This window comes from Rhipicephalus microplus, chromosome X (genome assembly GCF_043290135.1).
Source record: "Rhipicephalus microplus isolate Deutch F79 chromosome X, USDA_Rmic, whole genome shotgun sequence".
In the NCBI taxonomy this organism is placed as follows: Eukaryota; Metazoa; Arthropoda; class Arachnida; order Ixodida; family Ixodidae; genus Rhipicephalus; species Rhipicephalus microplus.
The window spans coordinates 120,961,818-120,979,613 of NC_134710.1; the positions used below are offsets into that span (position 1 = coordinate 120,961,818).

At 44.9% G+C, this 17,796-nt stretch overlaps 1 protein-coding gene across 2 annotated transcripts; it reads right to left on the bottom strand.

The window, feature by feature from the left end:
- Window positions 1-398: 398 nt before the first annotated feature.
- LOC142776965 (uncharacterized) lies at window positions 399-15,258 on the bottom strand. 2 transcript variants are annotated; one of them, XM_075881277.1, is made up of 6 exons: window positions 15,141-15,258; window positions 14,912-15,076; window positions 10,322-10,717; window positions 7,257-7,496; window positions 2,196-2,331; window positions 399-750 (listed from the first exon to the last, which is right to left on the bottom strand). In XM_075881277.1, exons 1-6 carry the CDS (start codon window positions 15,166-15,168, stop codon window positions 540-542), a joined length of 1,176 nt encoding a protein of 391 aa, XP_075737392.1. In that variant the 5' UTR covers window positions 15,169-15,258; the 3' UTR covers window positions 399-539. The 2 variants fall into 2 exon arrangements, with proteins under 2 accessions (XP_075737392.1, XP_075737393.1); XM_075881278.1 differs by lacking the exon at window positions 7,257-7,496.
- Window positions 15,259-17,796: the final 2,538 nt, after the last annotated feature.

Here is a 17,796-nt window from a genome sequence, read left to right on the forward strand (position 1 = left end):
GAGTGCCTACCTTGAAGGGTTGTGTCCACGGCTTCTTGACCGTGTCAAGCTAGTCTCATTTCGGATAAAAAGAACTCTGATGGAATAAACAGCATCGTCATCCGCTATATACGATTTGGTATTACATTTGTTGTTGAATTATTCCAGCTAAAGCAAGGGAATGTCATACTATCAAGGTGTTTTCATTACCACTCACCCACTCCTCCGCGACAAAAGTCTTATAGTGTGTGCGTTAAAAAAAAACGCCTCTACCAGGAGGGTATGCAACAGTCGTCTATGTCGACTTATAATAAAGGGCGATCGAAAGCTTAAAGTGCAATATTAGTACTTTTCAGATTTGAGCAAGCACAAACTATTTAAGTTAGTCGATGGAAAAACAAAGGACCCTGAACACAAGCTCTCTGCGTGCATTATTTTTTTCTTCAACAAAGCGTAGAAGGGCGTCACCAATTGCACCCTGCACAAGGCCCGCGTATTTCTGTGCCAGAATTTCACGCAGTGACTAGTAGATCAAGTCCTCGCGGAAAGCAGAGGTCACGTCACGGGCGTTGTGCTGCGCGGGCAAAGAGTGCCACGTGCGCAAGCGCGACAGCCAAGGGTGCAGCCGCTACGCAACGAACCCCGCCAGAAACGCAGAAGGGGAGGCCTTCGGCGCGCACGTTCACCATCATCCTGCGGTTGATCTCTGCACCGATGCTGTGGCAGCCGGCTAGGAGCTCGCTCATGCAGAACCTGTACTCCTTCACCAGTCTGCGAAGAAAGAGAATTCCGCATGTCTGTCTCTGCTAGTGGTTGTGCCAGGGGGTTGCACAGTGGGCCTGCGCCCCATTTTCCCTGAAAATATTTCTGGGTACGTCCATGCCCTTAGACTCAGCTACATGGTATACGCGCGCAAGAGCATTTCATTGGGGCTTCAGTAATAAAACTTCTGTAACATGAAGCGCCTTCCATAAAGTAAATATCGCATAAAGTGGGGGAACGAATGTATTATCAGAAGTCAATCTATTAGGCGTTCATTCGAAATCATCTTGTCCAACGGGAATATTACAATTCACTCCTTGTCTAGCCACTCACTTGCTGTCAAGGAGACACATCATAATTTTCCTCACCAGCATTTTATTCATACATTCGAATGCACCGTTGTCTATTATCCTATTATATTCCGCAATCCATCCGCATTATTGCTTAATTTTCTCTTAAATAAATGTCCCTTGTATCTGTTTAATAATAAATGTTATTAGAATCTGTTTGGTAGAACAACGAGTGAAAGCGCAAAACTACGTTGTCTTGTGATAGTATGAAGACTACCAAAATATAAGCTTGATTACTTTGACATAGCTCATCTTTTAATAGAAGGCTGCTGGGGGTAACCCTTTTATTTATTTGCAAGGAACGGTCTTGAGCGGCAGCAATCTCAGTAGCATCGCTTGGCTTTGCCCTTGAATTGGTTTTTTGCTCTTACATGCGGCTGTTAATTTGAGACAATGTAGGTGTCATGGCCGCACTTAGGCAAGTAAACAACACGATGTCGACTTTGCAAATAAATATGCGATACTTTCACACTGGTATCGTGCCGTCGTATAGCAGAGTCCATAACGCTAACGTATTAGACTTTAGGGTGCATGTTAACGAATCCGAGATGTTCGACACGAATCTGCAGGAGATTACCAACTATAGATGTCGCTCCTTTATCAGTCAGGGGATGTTGGCATGCAGATATACAACGCATTTTTTAACAATTCATACCATAGACCAAGCAATAAATATTGAAATGGTTGATTTAAATGTTTGCAGCATTATAGTCGTACTTTGCCCTCTCATTATTAATTTTCGTTGCACATGAGCTGCATATATACTATCCATGGTGTACATTCTCGCCGAATTAGTTCTCCATCACTCGTAATAAGTATTTTAGCCAATTATACGCCGTTTATGCAGTTCACTTAGAACGCTCGAGTGTAGAGTAACACGGCAGCCGAGGTTGAATGAAATAAATGAATATTTACTGAATGAACTGGTCTAAAATAGCGTTTCTCGATGTGTGCGCTTGTGAATGCAATTTACTAGTGGCCGCATTAGTATGAAGGCATGACGTGCGTATTGCCGAGCCAGCTGTCATATGCTCAAGACAGTATTTCATTGCTTACAGGCAGAAGTGTCACGCTGTGATCTTACAGTGAAATGCTGCAGCGTACCTGCAAACCATCTTCCATCCTTGACTTGGACTGTGCGAATACGCGTAGTCGTACATAATCTGGGCAGCCTCCTTTGCGTTTTCTAAATTGCGATCACATAACTTGGCCGTCCTGTTGACGTAAGTCATGTTACATCCTGCGGATCAAAGGAAAATAGTTAGTGCTGTTTTTCCATGCGCAAAAATAGAGACACCGAAACACGTCAAGACTGTGCACAATCTGAAAGCTTAACCGTACAATCAACAAAGTTGTAACTGCTGCATGTTGTGGGAGGTACACCTGAAAGATCACTCACAACCCCGTTTTCCAAGACGAGGGGGTGCTTTTCTCCTCTCATTCGCTACCCTTCGCACACGCGATGCACCCTCCACGCGCCTTAGTTCATTAAAGCGCGTGAACAATGTCCACACTCAGCGCTAGATCCTATGATTTCGCGCTTCTTGGCTACACGCTGTTATCGCCGCTTGCGCAGTCGAAAGCACGCAAAATTTAGTGTGATCGGTTGATCATGCACGATATCTATACGAGGCAAGGAATAACGGATGGGCGGCTGCATCGCAAAGCAGTGCAGAAGAAAAATCACATTTGATATTTCACGCATAGGAACCAGTCGACAGCATGTACACTATAGACGTCACGGGAATTGCTGTCTGCGTCACAGAAGTGCGCAAGGACAAAACACATCAGGAGAGAATATTGCGCTAGTAATTTTTTTCTGAAATTGAAAGCCTGCTGAGCGGTTCTTGAACACAACACCTCACGTGCCTGTATTGTTTACGCCGCCATATGTCACGCCAGCGTTACAGCTACGAACGGCCATAGATTACAGCTGTTGTCCGGTTTGTAGTTTTCCAGTAGGGTAAATAGCAAGCTTGTTGCTTGTGACCATAAATGACATATTTGCTCCGCGTGAGGAAGAAAACGGAACGAGGGGGACAGTCAGAGCAATGTTGTCATGTGAGTTCACGCTGAGCGGAACTGACACGTCGCGGGTAATTAGAAAAAATATATTGCCCCGCCGTGGTGGTCTAGTGGTTAAGGTACACGGCTGCTGACCCGCAGGTCGCGGGATTGAATCCAGGCTGCGGCGGCTGCATTTCCGATGGAGGCGGAAATGTTGTAGGCCCGTGTGCTCAGATTTGGGTGTACTTTAAGAACCCCAGGTGGTCAAAATTTCTGGAGCCCTCCACTACGGCGTCTCTCATAATCAGATCGTCGTTTCGGGACGTTAAAACACCATAAATCAATCAATCAATTGGAGAACATATGAATTAAAAAAAAACACTTTGTGTTCTGCGTACATAACTTGCAAGTACGTCACACCACTGAACTCTGGGATACGATCTCGGCATATGCGCCACCATTACCGAGCACATAGCAGCAGACGACACCGAGTCAAGCTGTGCGGCTGTCACATTTCCCTTCAATGCCGTACGTCGAAATGGTGATTTGTGCGATGTTAGACTGCCGCACGAGAGGTAAGCGTAAATGAGATAAAAAAAAGGAACCAGAAGCAAGGGCGTGTTCTGTTTGCTAAAGGTGATCACAAACCACTGTGATCGCACGGTACACAACTGTCCGAGTATAGTGTCTGTAGTCCGAGAAGCGCAACACATGGCTCATGCGCGCATAAACAGGAAGGACCTCAAGACAGAATATCGTATACGTGTGTGCGGGCGTTTTTCATAACATGCAAGTTATGTTTCCAAATCTCGTGCGAAGCTCTTTCACCAATTACGTGCCACACCACGGACTAGGGACTGAGACGTATGTGCTCCGTGTGCGTGGTAAGGGTGAACGAAACACAGGAAATGACGTCACTTGCAAGCTATATACACTGCTGTTAGTATTGTGCTATCTTCACAACGTTCCCAGGTATGTATCCACTTCAGGCTGCCGCGCTGATTCCAGCGAGTTTGCCTGGATTCGAGAATAGGTTCAATACCCTTAATCGACTGCTAACAATGTGACGTTGCGAGTGCCAGTTAAGTAATCTAATGAACCTTGCTGTCACAGCTTGATGTCACATTCATCTTTTGCCGGGTTTATTTTTCTTTTCGAAGAAGGCATGAGAACAGTTCTTTTTTGGAATATGATGACAAGGGTAAAGCACGTCCTTTCGACGTAAGTGGATCGTCATGGCGAACTTGCTTTTGAGCACTCCTTCATGGTACGAGCTCGTATCATGTTCTCTGCCCCGCCGCGGTGGTCTAGTGGCTAAGGTACTCGGCTGCTGACCCGCAGGGCGCGGGTTCGAATCCCGGCTGCGGCGGCTGCATTTCCGATGGAGGCGGAAATGTTGTAGGCCCGTGTGCTCAGATTTGGGTGCACGTTAAAGAACCCCAGATGGTCTAAATTTCCGGAGCCCTCCACTACGGCGTCTCTCATAATCATATAGTGGTTTTGGGACGTTAAACCCCACATATCAATCAATCAATCAATCAATCATGTTCTCTAAAAATGTTTCTCTCACAAATCTGGTATACATATGTGTTCCTTTCTGGAAAACAACATATTCTACACGTTTAATTAAAAAATTTTTTTCCGCACGAGATTAGGTTTTGTGTTCACCATGATAGAGGAAATAGCTAAAGCTATATACTTCATGCGCAGAGGCGCTTTTTAGGCGTATTGCCAACCGGATCTAGGAAGAAAAAATTTAGGGGATTCTGAGCAACGTTTTCAAGTAATTATAGACTGACATCAATATTGTAGTTTATTGTCTCGAGAATCGACTGGCGCCATGATTTTTCTATTCCGCGACGAACGAGTGGAGTTGCGAGGATTTGTCGGACCCTTCAAGCGCTTCTCTCTTCTTTCGTCTCAGCGAGCGTTACACAAGCCCAGCAAAACTTGCAGCTGGAAGAGTTGGTTCAAATTTCAAGATAAACTGATGTGCGCAAATCACTGACAAGAACACAAATAATGAGACGGGGACCAGCGCGAACTTTCAACTCAATAGTCACGTGCACATGGTCACATGCATGGTCAAAAACCAAACAGCTCACAAGAAATCGCGCCGAAACGTACGCTCTTTATCAAACGAGGAAATCGACGTGTCGCTAACACAAGCATTGCCTCTTGCAGATGTATAAATGGCTTCCAACAGTTAGCGTGCTGTGGTCTCACTGCTTCTACCCAAAAATCTTAATCTTTCGGAAAATCGCTGAGCACCCGCAAGCTTGACAATGCGCTGGCAAATGCGCGTTCCCGTTATTTCCAAGTGAGAGTTCTGTGTTCCCTTGCACGCATGACAATGTGCACGCGATCATGTTCTTTCGTAAGTATATATTTGAAGGTTGACGAATAATAAAATTCAGTTGAAAGTTCGCGCTTGACCCTGTTCTATCTTGTATGTGTTCTTGTTTGTTATTTGCGCACACCGTTTTCTCTTGAAATACACCGGTCAGAATGGCGCGACAGAACAAAGTTACGTCAGCGTTCATCGTGAGCGCGAGTTCACTGTCGCCCGTTGTGAATCCTGGCTCCTTAGTGTGTCTACTGTGTACTGTTAGCAGACTATGGAGCGCGGGGACGGGACGAGGTGGCACTCCATGGGAAGCAACGCGTCTGATCCAAAAGCCGCTTTTCATTTAGGTTGGCTATTAGCCAATAGCAAGCTATGTGTTGTTCGACATCAAGCAGAACGCTCCGGCAGCTTCGAAGAGATTGAGTACAGGCCACTGTACAAAAAGAATGCGGCTCAGAAAACGGGAACTTTTGGTTCCGCTTGTTAACTCTGCCTGCCACGCACAACTGCGAGATATGGCTGAGCCGTTCGTGACAGCGTTTTGCTTTCAGTAAAATTAGTTTTTTTCATCAAGCCTGTATGGTGGTTCACGACCCTTTTACGGTAAATTAGGTCATTATGTAACGCATGCTATTATTCTTTATTTAATGATTACCCCGCTTAGCCCGAAGGCGCTGCAGCAGGGTTGTTTACAATGTCAAGAAAAACACATCTTCATTAATGCAGCCCACTTGTTTACTTGATGAGCGATTCCATTCACTGATGAAACGAAAAAAAAAACACAGAACTACCTTAGAAATTAGATCTGATATGGTACTCTAAATCTTGAAACAACGATCTCTTTGCGAAGAAACCTATTGAGAACTGTGAAAGTACATTTGTTTTCGAATGCCGCTTTTACCTTAAAAATTTGATACAAGAGCTTTAACGACAGTTTCCTTCGACGAGATGAGAGTAATTCCCATCCTAGCTCCTTTTTCATATTTGTGCAAATGCCATTTTTTGAGTACCGACTTCAGCACAAACCTTGCAGCTATGTTTCGTAGTTTTTCAAGTGTTTCACTTAAAGTATTTTTCTAAGGGTCCCACACGGCACAAGCGAATTCAAGCCGAATGTATGTTGAATACGCCATTGATTTTAAGCATGCTTGTGCGGGTCTCAGGCTTCGCTGCATAAAGTTTGATGAATCGGCGGCCTCCGCAACAACTGAATCAACATGTGCATTTCATGAACAGTCACCTGAAAAAGTTACACCTAAGTATTTGTAATGTGGTTCTTGCGGTACTGTACTTATTGCTGATTACGTACACTGAAGGTACTGTCTGGTTACAGCACAGTGCTAGTATAAATAAATAAAAATAAAAAAACTAAGATTACTATTGAGTTTTGATGAAAATTATAGATTCACTTGATTCGTATAACGAATAACAATACGCTTTAAGTAGCCCCGTCAGATTGCTACACTCTTCATATTTATCGGTCATACGCTGTGCATATGCTTGGGGTCATACCAGAAAAAGTTTATGGGCTGTCTCTGAGAAGGATGTGGATTCCTGGTCGTGAGTCATTTCGCTTGTGAAATTACTGTTGGAAGTACTGAATACATGCACCTTCGTTCGCAAGTTTCCGCCATCACTTCTAACACTTGACACGTAGCCAGCAGACAAAACTACACGCGTTGAGCTGGGTGCTTGCTCTCTGGAGCCGTTTTACGAAACGGCATGCGGAAATGTGGCTACAGCGCTAGGACAGGACAGCAGGAGACAATACACAAAGGCGGCACTGAGCAAAGCCACACTCATACGCTGACCTTGGTAGTTCTTGCGGTCCTCTTCGGGCATCAACGACAGCAAACGACGCCAAAGGAACTGCGTAGTCCTTGAAGAGAGGTTGAACTTCCGAAGGAACAGCTGCCATCCCTGCTGCCGATCCTGGATCCTCGCATGCTTTACCTTGACACACTCCCTACGAAGGCTGACCTGTAACGAGGCCTCGGAGTGCAGAACGTGGCACGTGTCCAAAAGGTAATCTGTGGCTGGCGTCTTCTCACCTATTAAGAAGTAGATGTGGCCTGCTCAGCACCGTGCTTGTGTGTTGTCCCGCTCTAGCCTGTTTCCGACATTCAGACTTTCCTCCGCTAATACTCTCCACACTAAAAGGGTGATGTTAGCAGTGTAATGGTAAATACTGGATTGAAGCAGTTTTTGAAACATTAGCACCTGTTTTTCCAAGCGCAGACACAAAAGTACGCGACGACGAAAGCTTACATGTTTAGAACTGGCTGAGCAGACCTTTAGGTCCTAACAATAGTGCAATCCCGATTTGAAGATGTTAGTCTTTGTAATCGGCTACTGTGTAATAAAATAATAGCAGCTTGATTTTTTGCCGTTAAGCGGGCCCTATAACACCTTTTTAAGTGTTCATGAAATGGCTCCATTAAAAGGGCTCATTGCATCACGAAAATTTTCAGAATCCGTCAAGCACGAATGGAGTTTAAGGGATTTGTCGCACGCTTCAAGCGCCATCTCTTTCCTTTAGTACTCGCGAGTGCGCTGAAAGCTACGCAGGAAACGACATGAGAAGGGGGCAAATGCCTCTCTTCGTAAGCGGGCGCCATGACCCTGAGCACTTTCTTTTCTCTTCTTTTTTAACACGAAAGTGTTCTATGCCGCGGTCCGCCGAGACTTTTGTGACGTACTTCTGTCACTGAAATGACATCGAATAAATGGGCATGATTATATGCAATAATTCAAGTTCTTCTGTGTGGGCACGTTTCACTTTCGTGTTATACAAATTCCTATTGCACAGCGATCATCCGTTTTTTTTTTTTTTACTTCGGATGGGCCGCATACGTTCAGAGTAATCGCGAGAGCGTGCGCGGGCACGTGGCAGAGTCCCATGGCGGCCACCATAACTATGTAGCCCACGATGCTAAAATCAACCAATGGCCGTGGACTTTGAAAGTTGTGACGTGGTCATTTGATTTTATGGCATCATTTGTCGAGAGAAGAGAGCACATTTTTTTTCTGGCTTTGAGAAATAATTAGAACATGCAGGTTGTGTGCTTTTCTATAATGTTTGCGTCTTCTCGGGAACCTCGACTACAGATCGGCAGTGTTTTCTGACCATGTCAAAGAAGTGTTGCCGGGCCTCCTAATCATGCTAAACATAATCGTATTTGCGTCGTGTAGTGTCTCCCTGTAAGGACCTTGCAAAAGTCCAGGTTACACTTTCTCACATCAAAGTCATTCGCTTATCAGTGCTGAAGATCAGATTGATTGATTGATATGTGGGGTTTAACGTCCCAAAACCACCGTATGATTATGAGAGACGCCGTAGTGGAGGGCTCCGGAAATTTCGACCACCTGGGGTTCTTTAACGTGCACCCAAATCTGAGCACACGGGCCTACAACATTTCCGCCTCCATCGGAAATGCAGCCGCCACAGCCGGGATATGAACCCACGACCTGCGGGTCAGCAGCCGAGTACCTTAGCCACTAGACCACCACGGCGGGGCTGCTGAAGATCAGTGCTGAAGAATTACTGAATATATGCCCAACGTTGAAAGTCGATCTGACAAAGCGATGAGGACGATCGAATTACTTCGCTAAGTATGAAACTTCGGCCCCGCCGTGGTGGTCTGGTGGCTAAGGTACTCTGCTACAGACCCGCTGGTCGCGGGATCGAATCCCGGCTGCGGCGGCTGCATTTCCGATGGAGACGGAAATGGTTTAGGCCCGTTGGGCGCACGTTAAATATTTGGGTGCCCATTAAAGAACCCGAGGTGGTCAAAATTTCTGGAGCCCTCCACTATACGGCGTCTCTCATAATCATATGGTGGTTTTGGGAAGTTGAACCCCACATATCTATCAAGTATGACACTTCGTAAATTTGGGTTTCATTTGATCGAGTTGTAAGTGTACGAGCAAACAGTAGATATAGCCTTCAATGACATCGCTTTCAGTTCAAAGTAGGTTATTGTCCAAGCAAACGGACATGATAAGTGCCGATATCTGGTTAAATGAAAACATCCCCAGAAAGTAATCTGCCAGGGACACGTTTTCAGGCCAAGTATTTAACGGGCATCTGGGAAAATTATGCACACACGCATCTACCTATAGCTTTTCACCGACTGAGTGCATTTGCAGCAATTCAGATGAGGTAGACGAGAGAAGCATAAATGACTGACAGGAGGTTAACCATATAAAATCTCTCGTTAGTGCTGCCCAGCTTTTTGAAAGGGGAAAATGACTTTGGAAAACAAAATAAAGCGAAAGATAGTCTGTGACGATATATACAATGGAGTCATAATAATAACTCTGTGAAAGCAAGGACAAAATTATAATGAAAATGATGAAACGATATTAAGAACAAGCAATGTCTCTATTTTTTTTTTGAGAGTATGCGTAGAAATTTTGTGCAGTAAAGGTTGATTGACCATTACGTGTATAACGATCTAACAAAAATAAAAGTCATAAATTCAAGAAAAACTGCAATTTGGGCTGGTTGGTTTAAATCCCTGTTATTAAGGGGTTGCAGCGCATGCACGAAAGTGCTGGAAGAAAAGCGTACGGGAGACGAGGAACGAAAGGCAAACAGGGACAACACAAGCGCTCACTACCAGCTTAATTCGGCTGGTAGTCAGCGCTCGTGTTGTCCCTCTTTGCCTTCCGTTCCTCGCCTCCCGTACGCTTTTTTTTTTCGCACTTTCGTGAACTTTTTTTCGTATACGCTCACTTCGTACGTTTTTTTTTCACAGAATTTTCGCTGCAACCCTTATTAACAAGTTATAGCTTGCTTTTTAACGGAATGAGCTTTACAGCTGCTTAGCACAAAATTTAGTGATGGCTTCAGTTATGTTGACGACATGCTTACTCCAGCTGCTATCGGCGGGCGATGTTGTTGTGCTATACGTTGCGAGGAGTTTCTGCATGGCGGCGTGCACGCCACGCGTGCTTGACTTGGTTTTGTTGCCGCTCAGAGAAGACGTCGACGAGATGGTGGCCGATGTATTGACCGACACATCCACCGGGAATTTAGTCGGAATTTGGACCGGAACCTTGGCTGGGACGTTAGCCGGGACCTTGGCGGGGACATTAGCTGGCACGACAGTTGGTGCATTGAACAGGGTTGTCTTTTCCGGGACCTTGGGTGGCACCTTGGCTGAAATCTTGGCAGGAACCTTGGCCGGCACCTTCATCGCAGCCTTCTTCGGCGTTTTGGTTTCACGTTGTGGTGAGCTGCTACTCGTGGGGCTCGCCTTAACAGTCACTGCGTAAAGTCGTAGAGGGCTTGTGATAGATGTTCTTGCGCGAGAGACATCACTGTTGCTCCAACATCATTTGTCAAAATTTTTTTTGATCAAGTTTGGGGGAAAATGTATTACTGTCGCACCGAGGATGACAATAACAGCACTCGCTTACATAAGTACGTGCATTTATAACTAATTGTGTTCTTTCTATTTATAAATCTCTGGGAGTATATGTTACAGCAAGCAGAAGGCGTACAGATGAACAGCAGCGTCATTTTCAAGTTTCACTTAGATGGTTCACATCACCCACTTTTCATAAGTTGTTCTGATGTGAAAGGGTGGTGTCATCATATTTGTGGCTTACACGTTCTTTTCTGCAAGCCTTTCTTATAGCTCCGAGAAATATGTTACACGCACCAAGATTCATGTACTCTCGTTGAATCATTGAATGTCGCTTTATTTATGTAGACGAGTTTTGGTTTCACTTTCCGAACGCTGAGTTGGGTAGTGACATAGCAATGTAGATGGCTTGGTCACGTGATTATACAAAGCTCTGATGCACGTCGTGCTGAGTATTGTCTGCTCTCGCACACGATTGCTACACAACAACCAGCAAAAAAAAAAACGCACTGACAGTCGCCATGGCTAGCTGCATCAGCCGCGAGTGATGCAGCAACGGGTGCTTTGCAGGTACGTACTATGGAGAGCAATAGAGCACGAACACGCAAGCACGTGGCGAATAGCCTGCCACCCTACATCAGCTGACTAGCAGGGGTCACGGTCGGAAACAAAGTGGAAAGGGTGGCGCGCTTGCTGCTGACATTCCCGCCGCAAAATAGTTGGTGCAAAACACAGCTTATAGCGTGACAGTGGCTGCCAGCGGAAGTATGAGGTCGCATCAATGCGCACAACCAGAACGAATTACTCATAAAACTATGCAGCTGCAAAGATATAGGCTGTGAGGTAGCCTGTCGTGATGTACAGGTCCTGCATTTATTACATCTATAGGTGGTGTTCGCTGAGTATTTTGATAAGCATCTTTCACTTAGTTTGTTTTGGGGAATTAACTTCTCGTGTTATCATTCCTAGCGACCGATGGCACACGATCAGCTCCCGTTTCACAGCAAAGATCAGACGGGAGTGCCAACAGTCAGAGGAAGAGCGCCCTCCTTTCCCCTCCGGTTTCGGAGTGCCATCCACGTATGACATTATCTCGGCTTTGAGGCTATTCGCCACGCGCTTGCGTGTGCGAGCTCGTATTGCTCACGACAGTACGTTGCGAAGGTCCAGAGATCGCTCACATCAATAGAGGTATGATGTGACGTCACTACAACCTTCGTTGCATTTCTTATAGAGCTGCGTCAGTGTGGACGCGCTATCGGTGGGTTTAGATCAGAAGAATGAGCATCTAGGTGCACTTTGAATGTGAATTAGGATATATTCTAAACGTTTGCTGTGTCCGACTCTTCGTGTGGAATGTGTCGGCATACAAAGAAAGCCCACAGCAGGCTTTTCATATATAGCCTAATGTTGCAGACCTATGTGGTGTAGTCTTCATGTCAGAAACTCTGCGCGGGTCATAGGGAGGTGGTGCGGGAAGTGTGACATGTGCAACGAAGTCAATCTGGCCTATAAAAATTTCATTCTGCGTCGCTGTACCTTTGAACAAATATGTGTATATATGTTCTATGAGTCAGATGTGACAACAACCCTTACAAAAATAGGATGGACCTTTCTGTCACCCACAAGTCACATATGAGTCACCCCAGTCACCTTTCATAGACTGGACCTTTCTGTAGCCTAGTCAGCAGATTTTCTGCAGACGCCTAGCAGACGGCAAGCAGACTTGTCTGTTAACGTGGGTCCTGTGTGTGTATGTGCAGATTTATACAGGGTGTCCCAGGTAAATTTAGCCGGATTTTAAAAATATGCCGGCACACGCTATTACGACGCGACCAAAGGCATGATGCTCACCGTTGCCTGGAGTTAGCCAGACAATTTTTGTTCTCTCAAATATTGTTTAATTAGACCTGTTTAATGGACTAACTTTTCAAGAAATGAAATAGATGAAATATTTCTGTGAGAAAGTTGTGGATCAGATTTGCAAAACGTCCAATTAGACAGTTTTGAACTTTATATTTGTTAGGTATTAGTATTTTTCTGCTAATTACAACTGCCCACGATATACAAAAAATACCACGAGACAAACCCGCTCGTGCGCCAGTGGACACAAAGATTCTGGTGCTCCCTAATGTTTCGCGCACGAACGACCATGGCATGTGCCCCATTGTGCTGTCTCGCCAGGGCCGCAACGATGGTGGTAGCTTTACGATGAACACGCTTTGCTATCGCCCACAAAAACGATAACCGCTGTGAGCGCTTACCGCTATCATGAACCGGTGCGAGGGAAGCGTGTCGTTCGAACGCGGAACGTTAGGGAGGACTAGAATCATCATGCGCACTGAGGCGCGAGCGGGTTTTTTATATTTCGCGGGCATTTGTACTTAGCAGAAAAACACTAATACTTACCACCTATAAAGTTCAAAACTCTCTATTCTGACGTTTTGCAAACTGATCTCCAACTTTCCAATTGAAATTTTTTATCCATCTTCGTTTCTTGAAAAGTTAGTTAATTAAACAGAAATAATTAAACAATATTTGAGAACAGAAAAAACTATCCTGATAATCTCCAAGCTACGGTGAGCAACATGCATTTCATCGCGTCGTAATTGCGTGCGCCGGCAAATTTTCAAATTCTGGCTAAAATTACCTGGGAGACCCTGTATATTACATGCGTGTATATATATATATATATATATATATATATATATATATATATATATATATATATATATATATATATATATGCATTCGGGGTCATGACACAATTGATAACAATAACTAAAAGAACTTCACCTGTTAGTGAGCAACCAGTCACCCACCAGTAACCCCCGTACATACTTGGCAAATTTTCTGCAGACACTGAGCAGACGCAAGCAGACTTGTCTGTAATGTGGGCCCTGTGAGTACGTGTGGGGATGTATATATACTATACATATATATTTATATATTATGTGTCATGACACATTCCATAACAACAACTAAATATGCTTCACCTTTCAGTCACCCATCAGTCAAACCAGTCTACAAATTGTCTGAAGACAGGCTGCAGTTTTCCGCATTCCTATGGGACAGTCTGTCAGCTGGTAATTGAATGTCACAACTTGAAAGAACGGTGAACATTTGACAGGTGTATATTAAGAGATCAGTGTATTTTATTGTTACATCATGGCCACCATAATTATGCACGTATTCTGTATACGTATAAATGTGAAATTTTGAAGCATAGGAATTTTTCTGCGGGCATTCAATGACCGGTACAGATAACATGACTATATATACCGGGTGGTAGGTGTTAGGGTAGGAAGTGCGAGTGATTATGTGTTTGGTATTTACTTTCCTGTTGCGTTTATGTGTTGAGCACGCGTTTAGTGGGTGTATGATTGGTATGATACCCTTCGGCGTTGCATCTTCCTTGAATGATTGTGCTAACGCGAATGGTGTAGAGGGCGCGTCATGTTAAGCACTCCAGCTGTGTTGAGTCTAGGGCGCCCTCTACGGTATTGTGTACATAAATGATGGTGTAGAAATAAACGGGGTTACTTGTGTCGAAAACGCGGAGCGTGCTTCTCGTTACTGTGGCCCTCGGGCTTGGGCCTGCGTCCCTGGCCGCCTCTGCTCGAACGAACCCACTACAAATGGTAGCTATTACTTCTTGTTCAACGCGACAAATCAATGTGGATATTCTGCAAGAATGCTGCAGAATTGCTGTAGACTTTCAGCAGATATACTGCTGGCATGCTGCATCCTGCGCGGCTGCAAATTCTCTGCAGACTTTCTGCAGAACGAGTGTGCCAATGGCCAACTCGGAAGTGACAGAGGGTGACAGAAAGTGTCACTTGTTTTCTTATATTCCGCATCGCGGGTGACTAATAGTCAGCATAATTTCTGCAGAGAGGACGCGAGTATTTTTGCATGAGAATGTGGGGCAGCGCATAGGTACACCTTCACATTTAGACCAGGTCTGATCAAAACTAATCATGCTCATTTTTACTGGTGGTCAGTCAAGGACTCGCACTCGAATAGCGTGCTTGACGATATATTTTCTCATCCACTGAAGGGTTAATTTGTTTGAATGCGTAACTGTCGCTTACCCTGGTCGTACTGCGCGTACGTGAGGTCCTCCGAGAAATCGGCGGAGCCGTCGGCGGCCTTCTCATCGTAGTAGATCTCCTCGTCGTAATACTCGTCGGCCGACCTCCCCTGGCGAGCTGTCTGGCCGAGCGCAGCCAGCAGAATGACGGCGGCCAGCAGGGCAGCTGCAAAGAACGCGCACTTTGCTGTCAGCTTGCGCCTGACCTACACGAACCATTTTCAGCTCACCGTTCACGCTGGACACAGTTGCGGTCATCGCGTCGCTTCTTATCCTGTGCAAATCACACCGTCATCAAGGCTGCCGGCCAGCTTGCCAGTGCTGCGCGTCACCGCCGGTCCTGTTCTGACGGCTCAGGGGGGTCGAGTATGCGCATGCGGGCGGGTGGTGCGTGTCACCGTCTTCTTTCTCACTATTCATGGTGCAGAGGTGACGACGATGATGATGATGATGGGATGATTGACACCTGAAACCTTGAAGGGATCGACCAAGAGTCGAATGCTCATCGTGAAAGCAAGAAGTGGGGTGCTGTACGTAACAGGGGCTGGAGAAGAAAACACAGGTGCACACTCTCAACTGGAAGTATAGTGAAAACGCAGCACAAATCCATTTCTTGCTTTCGCAATTAACCGCTAACAACTAGCCCGAACGGCTGTTTTGCTACAATATGAGAGTCGATTATATAACATGGTCTCAAATTTCTTTTCAGGTTCTACTAGACGTCGTGTGGTCAATTAGAAGAGTTGTTCTTAAGGAATCTCCCATTTGGCTATCAAGTAGACCATGTTTAGCAACCGTTAAAAGGAACAAGAAATCATCACGACAGGAGGACATAATTTAAAATTTGTTACCGGTTCATGTCGTTTGACACGGTGGAGCAGGCACCCGCATTTCTTTCATCTGGTTCTTTCGCATCTAAAGTGAGTTAGTTGCACACTATATAGCCAAATATGGGCTAGGGCCAAGCTTGCCTACGAATGAAGCAGTGCAGAAAGTACTGGGAAAATTCACTGCCTACTCGGCCAATATCTCTATTGGGAATGTGCCATGTCTAGATGAAAATAACAGCAGCTGATCCTCTGAAGTAGATACGGTAAAGCACGGTTTATCATCGATCATGTGAAGAATCCTCTTCAGATCAATGCGCCATAGCGACATCCACGCCTACAGTGAACGTGATTGTGTACTGATTTGTAAAAAGAATTATTTGAGGTCGCTTAAGAATTATTGAAGTGAAATGTCATTCTAAAAATTGTGGATGCCAAATTTTTTACAGCCATTAAATATGCTCTAGTGGCAATAGTTCTTCATACGTCAAGCGAGGCAAGTTTTTACGTTCTTTGGAGATACAAGCAATGTGAATGTCGCGTCACCGTTGTAACGTTGCCGGCGCGGAATTGAACCGAGGCATTCTCTGTCGTAGTGAAATGTGCGATCACAGAGTCATGCCAGAGCTTGCAACTGCTTCTGGAAAACACATTGCAGAGGTATCGTGTTGGGGTAGCAGCAAATGTTGTGTGGTAAAAGTGTTAAAGGACATCAAGCGTCACTTCGTGTGAATAATGTAAGAAGTGGATGATTTGAAGCTTCCCACCTATTGCGATAGGCTCATCTTTAATTTGTGCTTATCAAAAGCCACAACGTCCGCAAAATGTGCAGCTACGGAGGTACAAGGCTTAATCCTGCTGCCAGGAACGAGACGATGGGACCACCGTAAAAGACGAAGTGATCAACTATGCCCCCATAGCAGCTTGCTCGCAGTTGCAATTCACATGGAATAATAAGTGGTGTCGCACGCGTAAATTGGAAGTCTCGACAACTCAATGACGATGCCGTATACCACCGCTTAACTTTCAGGTCTAGTCATTGGCATCCACTTTGTGCTCTAGCTGTTACGAAGCTGAAGGTGTTGACCATTTTCTTTTAACATGTCCCCGTTTCAAAAATCAAACTGAAAAAATCAAAGTGAGAATGTTTCGAAACTTTATTTTAAAAATTGCACTTAGTACTCTGAATATTATGCCCTTTGGGGCTGGTTCATTAGAATTTAGCGATAAGAATATCTGTGGGGCCCTCTGCGAATTCCTGTATAACACAAGGAGATTACTTTGCTGAGTCATTGATCATTCTATCCAAACCAAGCTTAATTTTAGCATTTAGTTGTTACACAGTATAATTTAACCTACCGAAGAATCTTGTATTGTAAGTAATTTTAAGGCATTCAAAAACTTTTGTGAATATTTTTTTCATTTTCCTTCGGGTAAAAATGACCATATTCTGTTTAAAAACAAGCAAAGTAATCACTTTTCCTATCACCCCGTGCAGACTTTAATTTTTAACTTACATTAACCGCGGGCTTCTTGTTCAATTCCCCCCTTAGAGGGTAAAAGATAGACAAAAAAGAGGTGCAAGCAAGCAACTGCCAGATATATCCAATTCTTTCTCCCCCTTCCTCATTCTTGTTAATTTGTTTCATATATTCTGGTTTACCGCATTCTTCTGCAATATTTTCACGTTTTTTCAAAGGAACATTATTATTGTTCCTATCTAATTTCTCTTAATTTTTTTTTAGCAAGCGTTGTAAAAAATGATCTATTATGAGGTACAGTGTGGCCAATCCCCCATGTGGGTATGAGCCAAGATCTCCTAGGAGACAAGACAAGACAAGCAGCTTTACCTACAGAGGTATGCATTGACCACTGCGGTGGTCAAGTGGTTATGGTGCTCGACTGCTGACCCGCAGGTCCCGGGATTGAATCCCAGCGGCGGCGGCCGGGATTCCGTTGCAGGCGAAGATGCTTGAGGCCCGCGTGCTTATATTTAGGGGCACGCTATAGAATTCCAGGTCGTCGAAATTTCCAGAGCCCTCCACCACGGCGTGTCTCA

Coding starts and splice junctions, on each gene's coding strand:
- LOC142776965 (XM_075881277.1), bottom strand. CDS start 15,168: ATGACCGCAACTGTGTCCAGCGTGAACG. Junction 15,077..15,140: donor AACTGTGTCCAGCGTGAACG/GTGAGCTGAAAA, acceptor CGTTCTTTGCAG/CTGCCCTGCTGGCCGCCGTC. Junction 10,718..14,911: donor GTACGCGCAGTACGACCAGG/GTAAGCGACAGT, acceptor GACTTTACGCAG/TGACTGTTAAGGCGAGCCCC.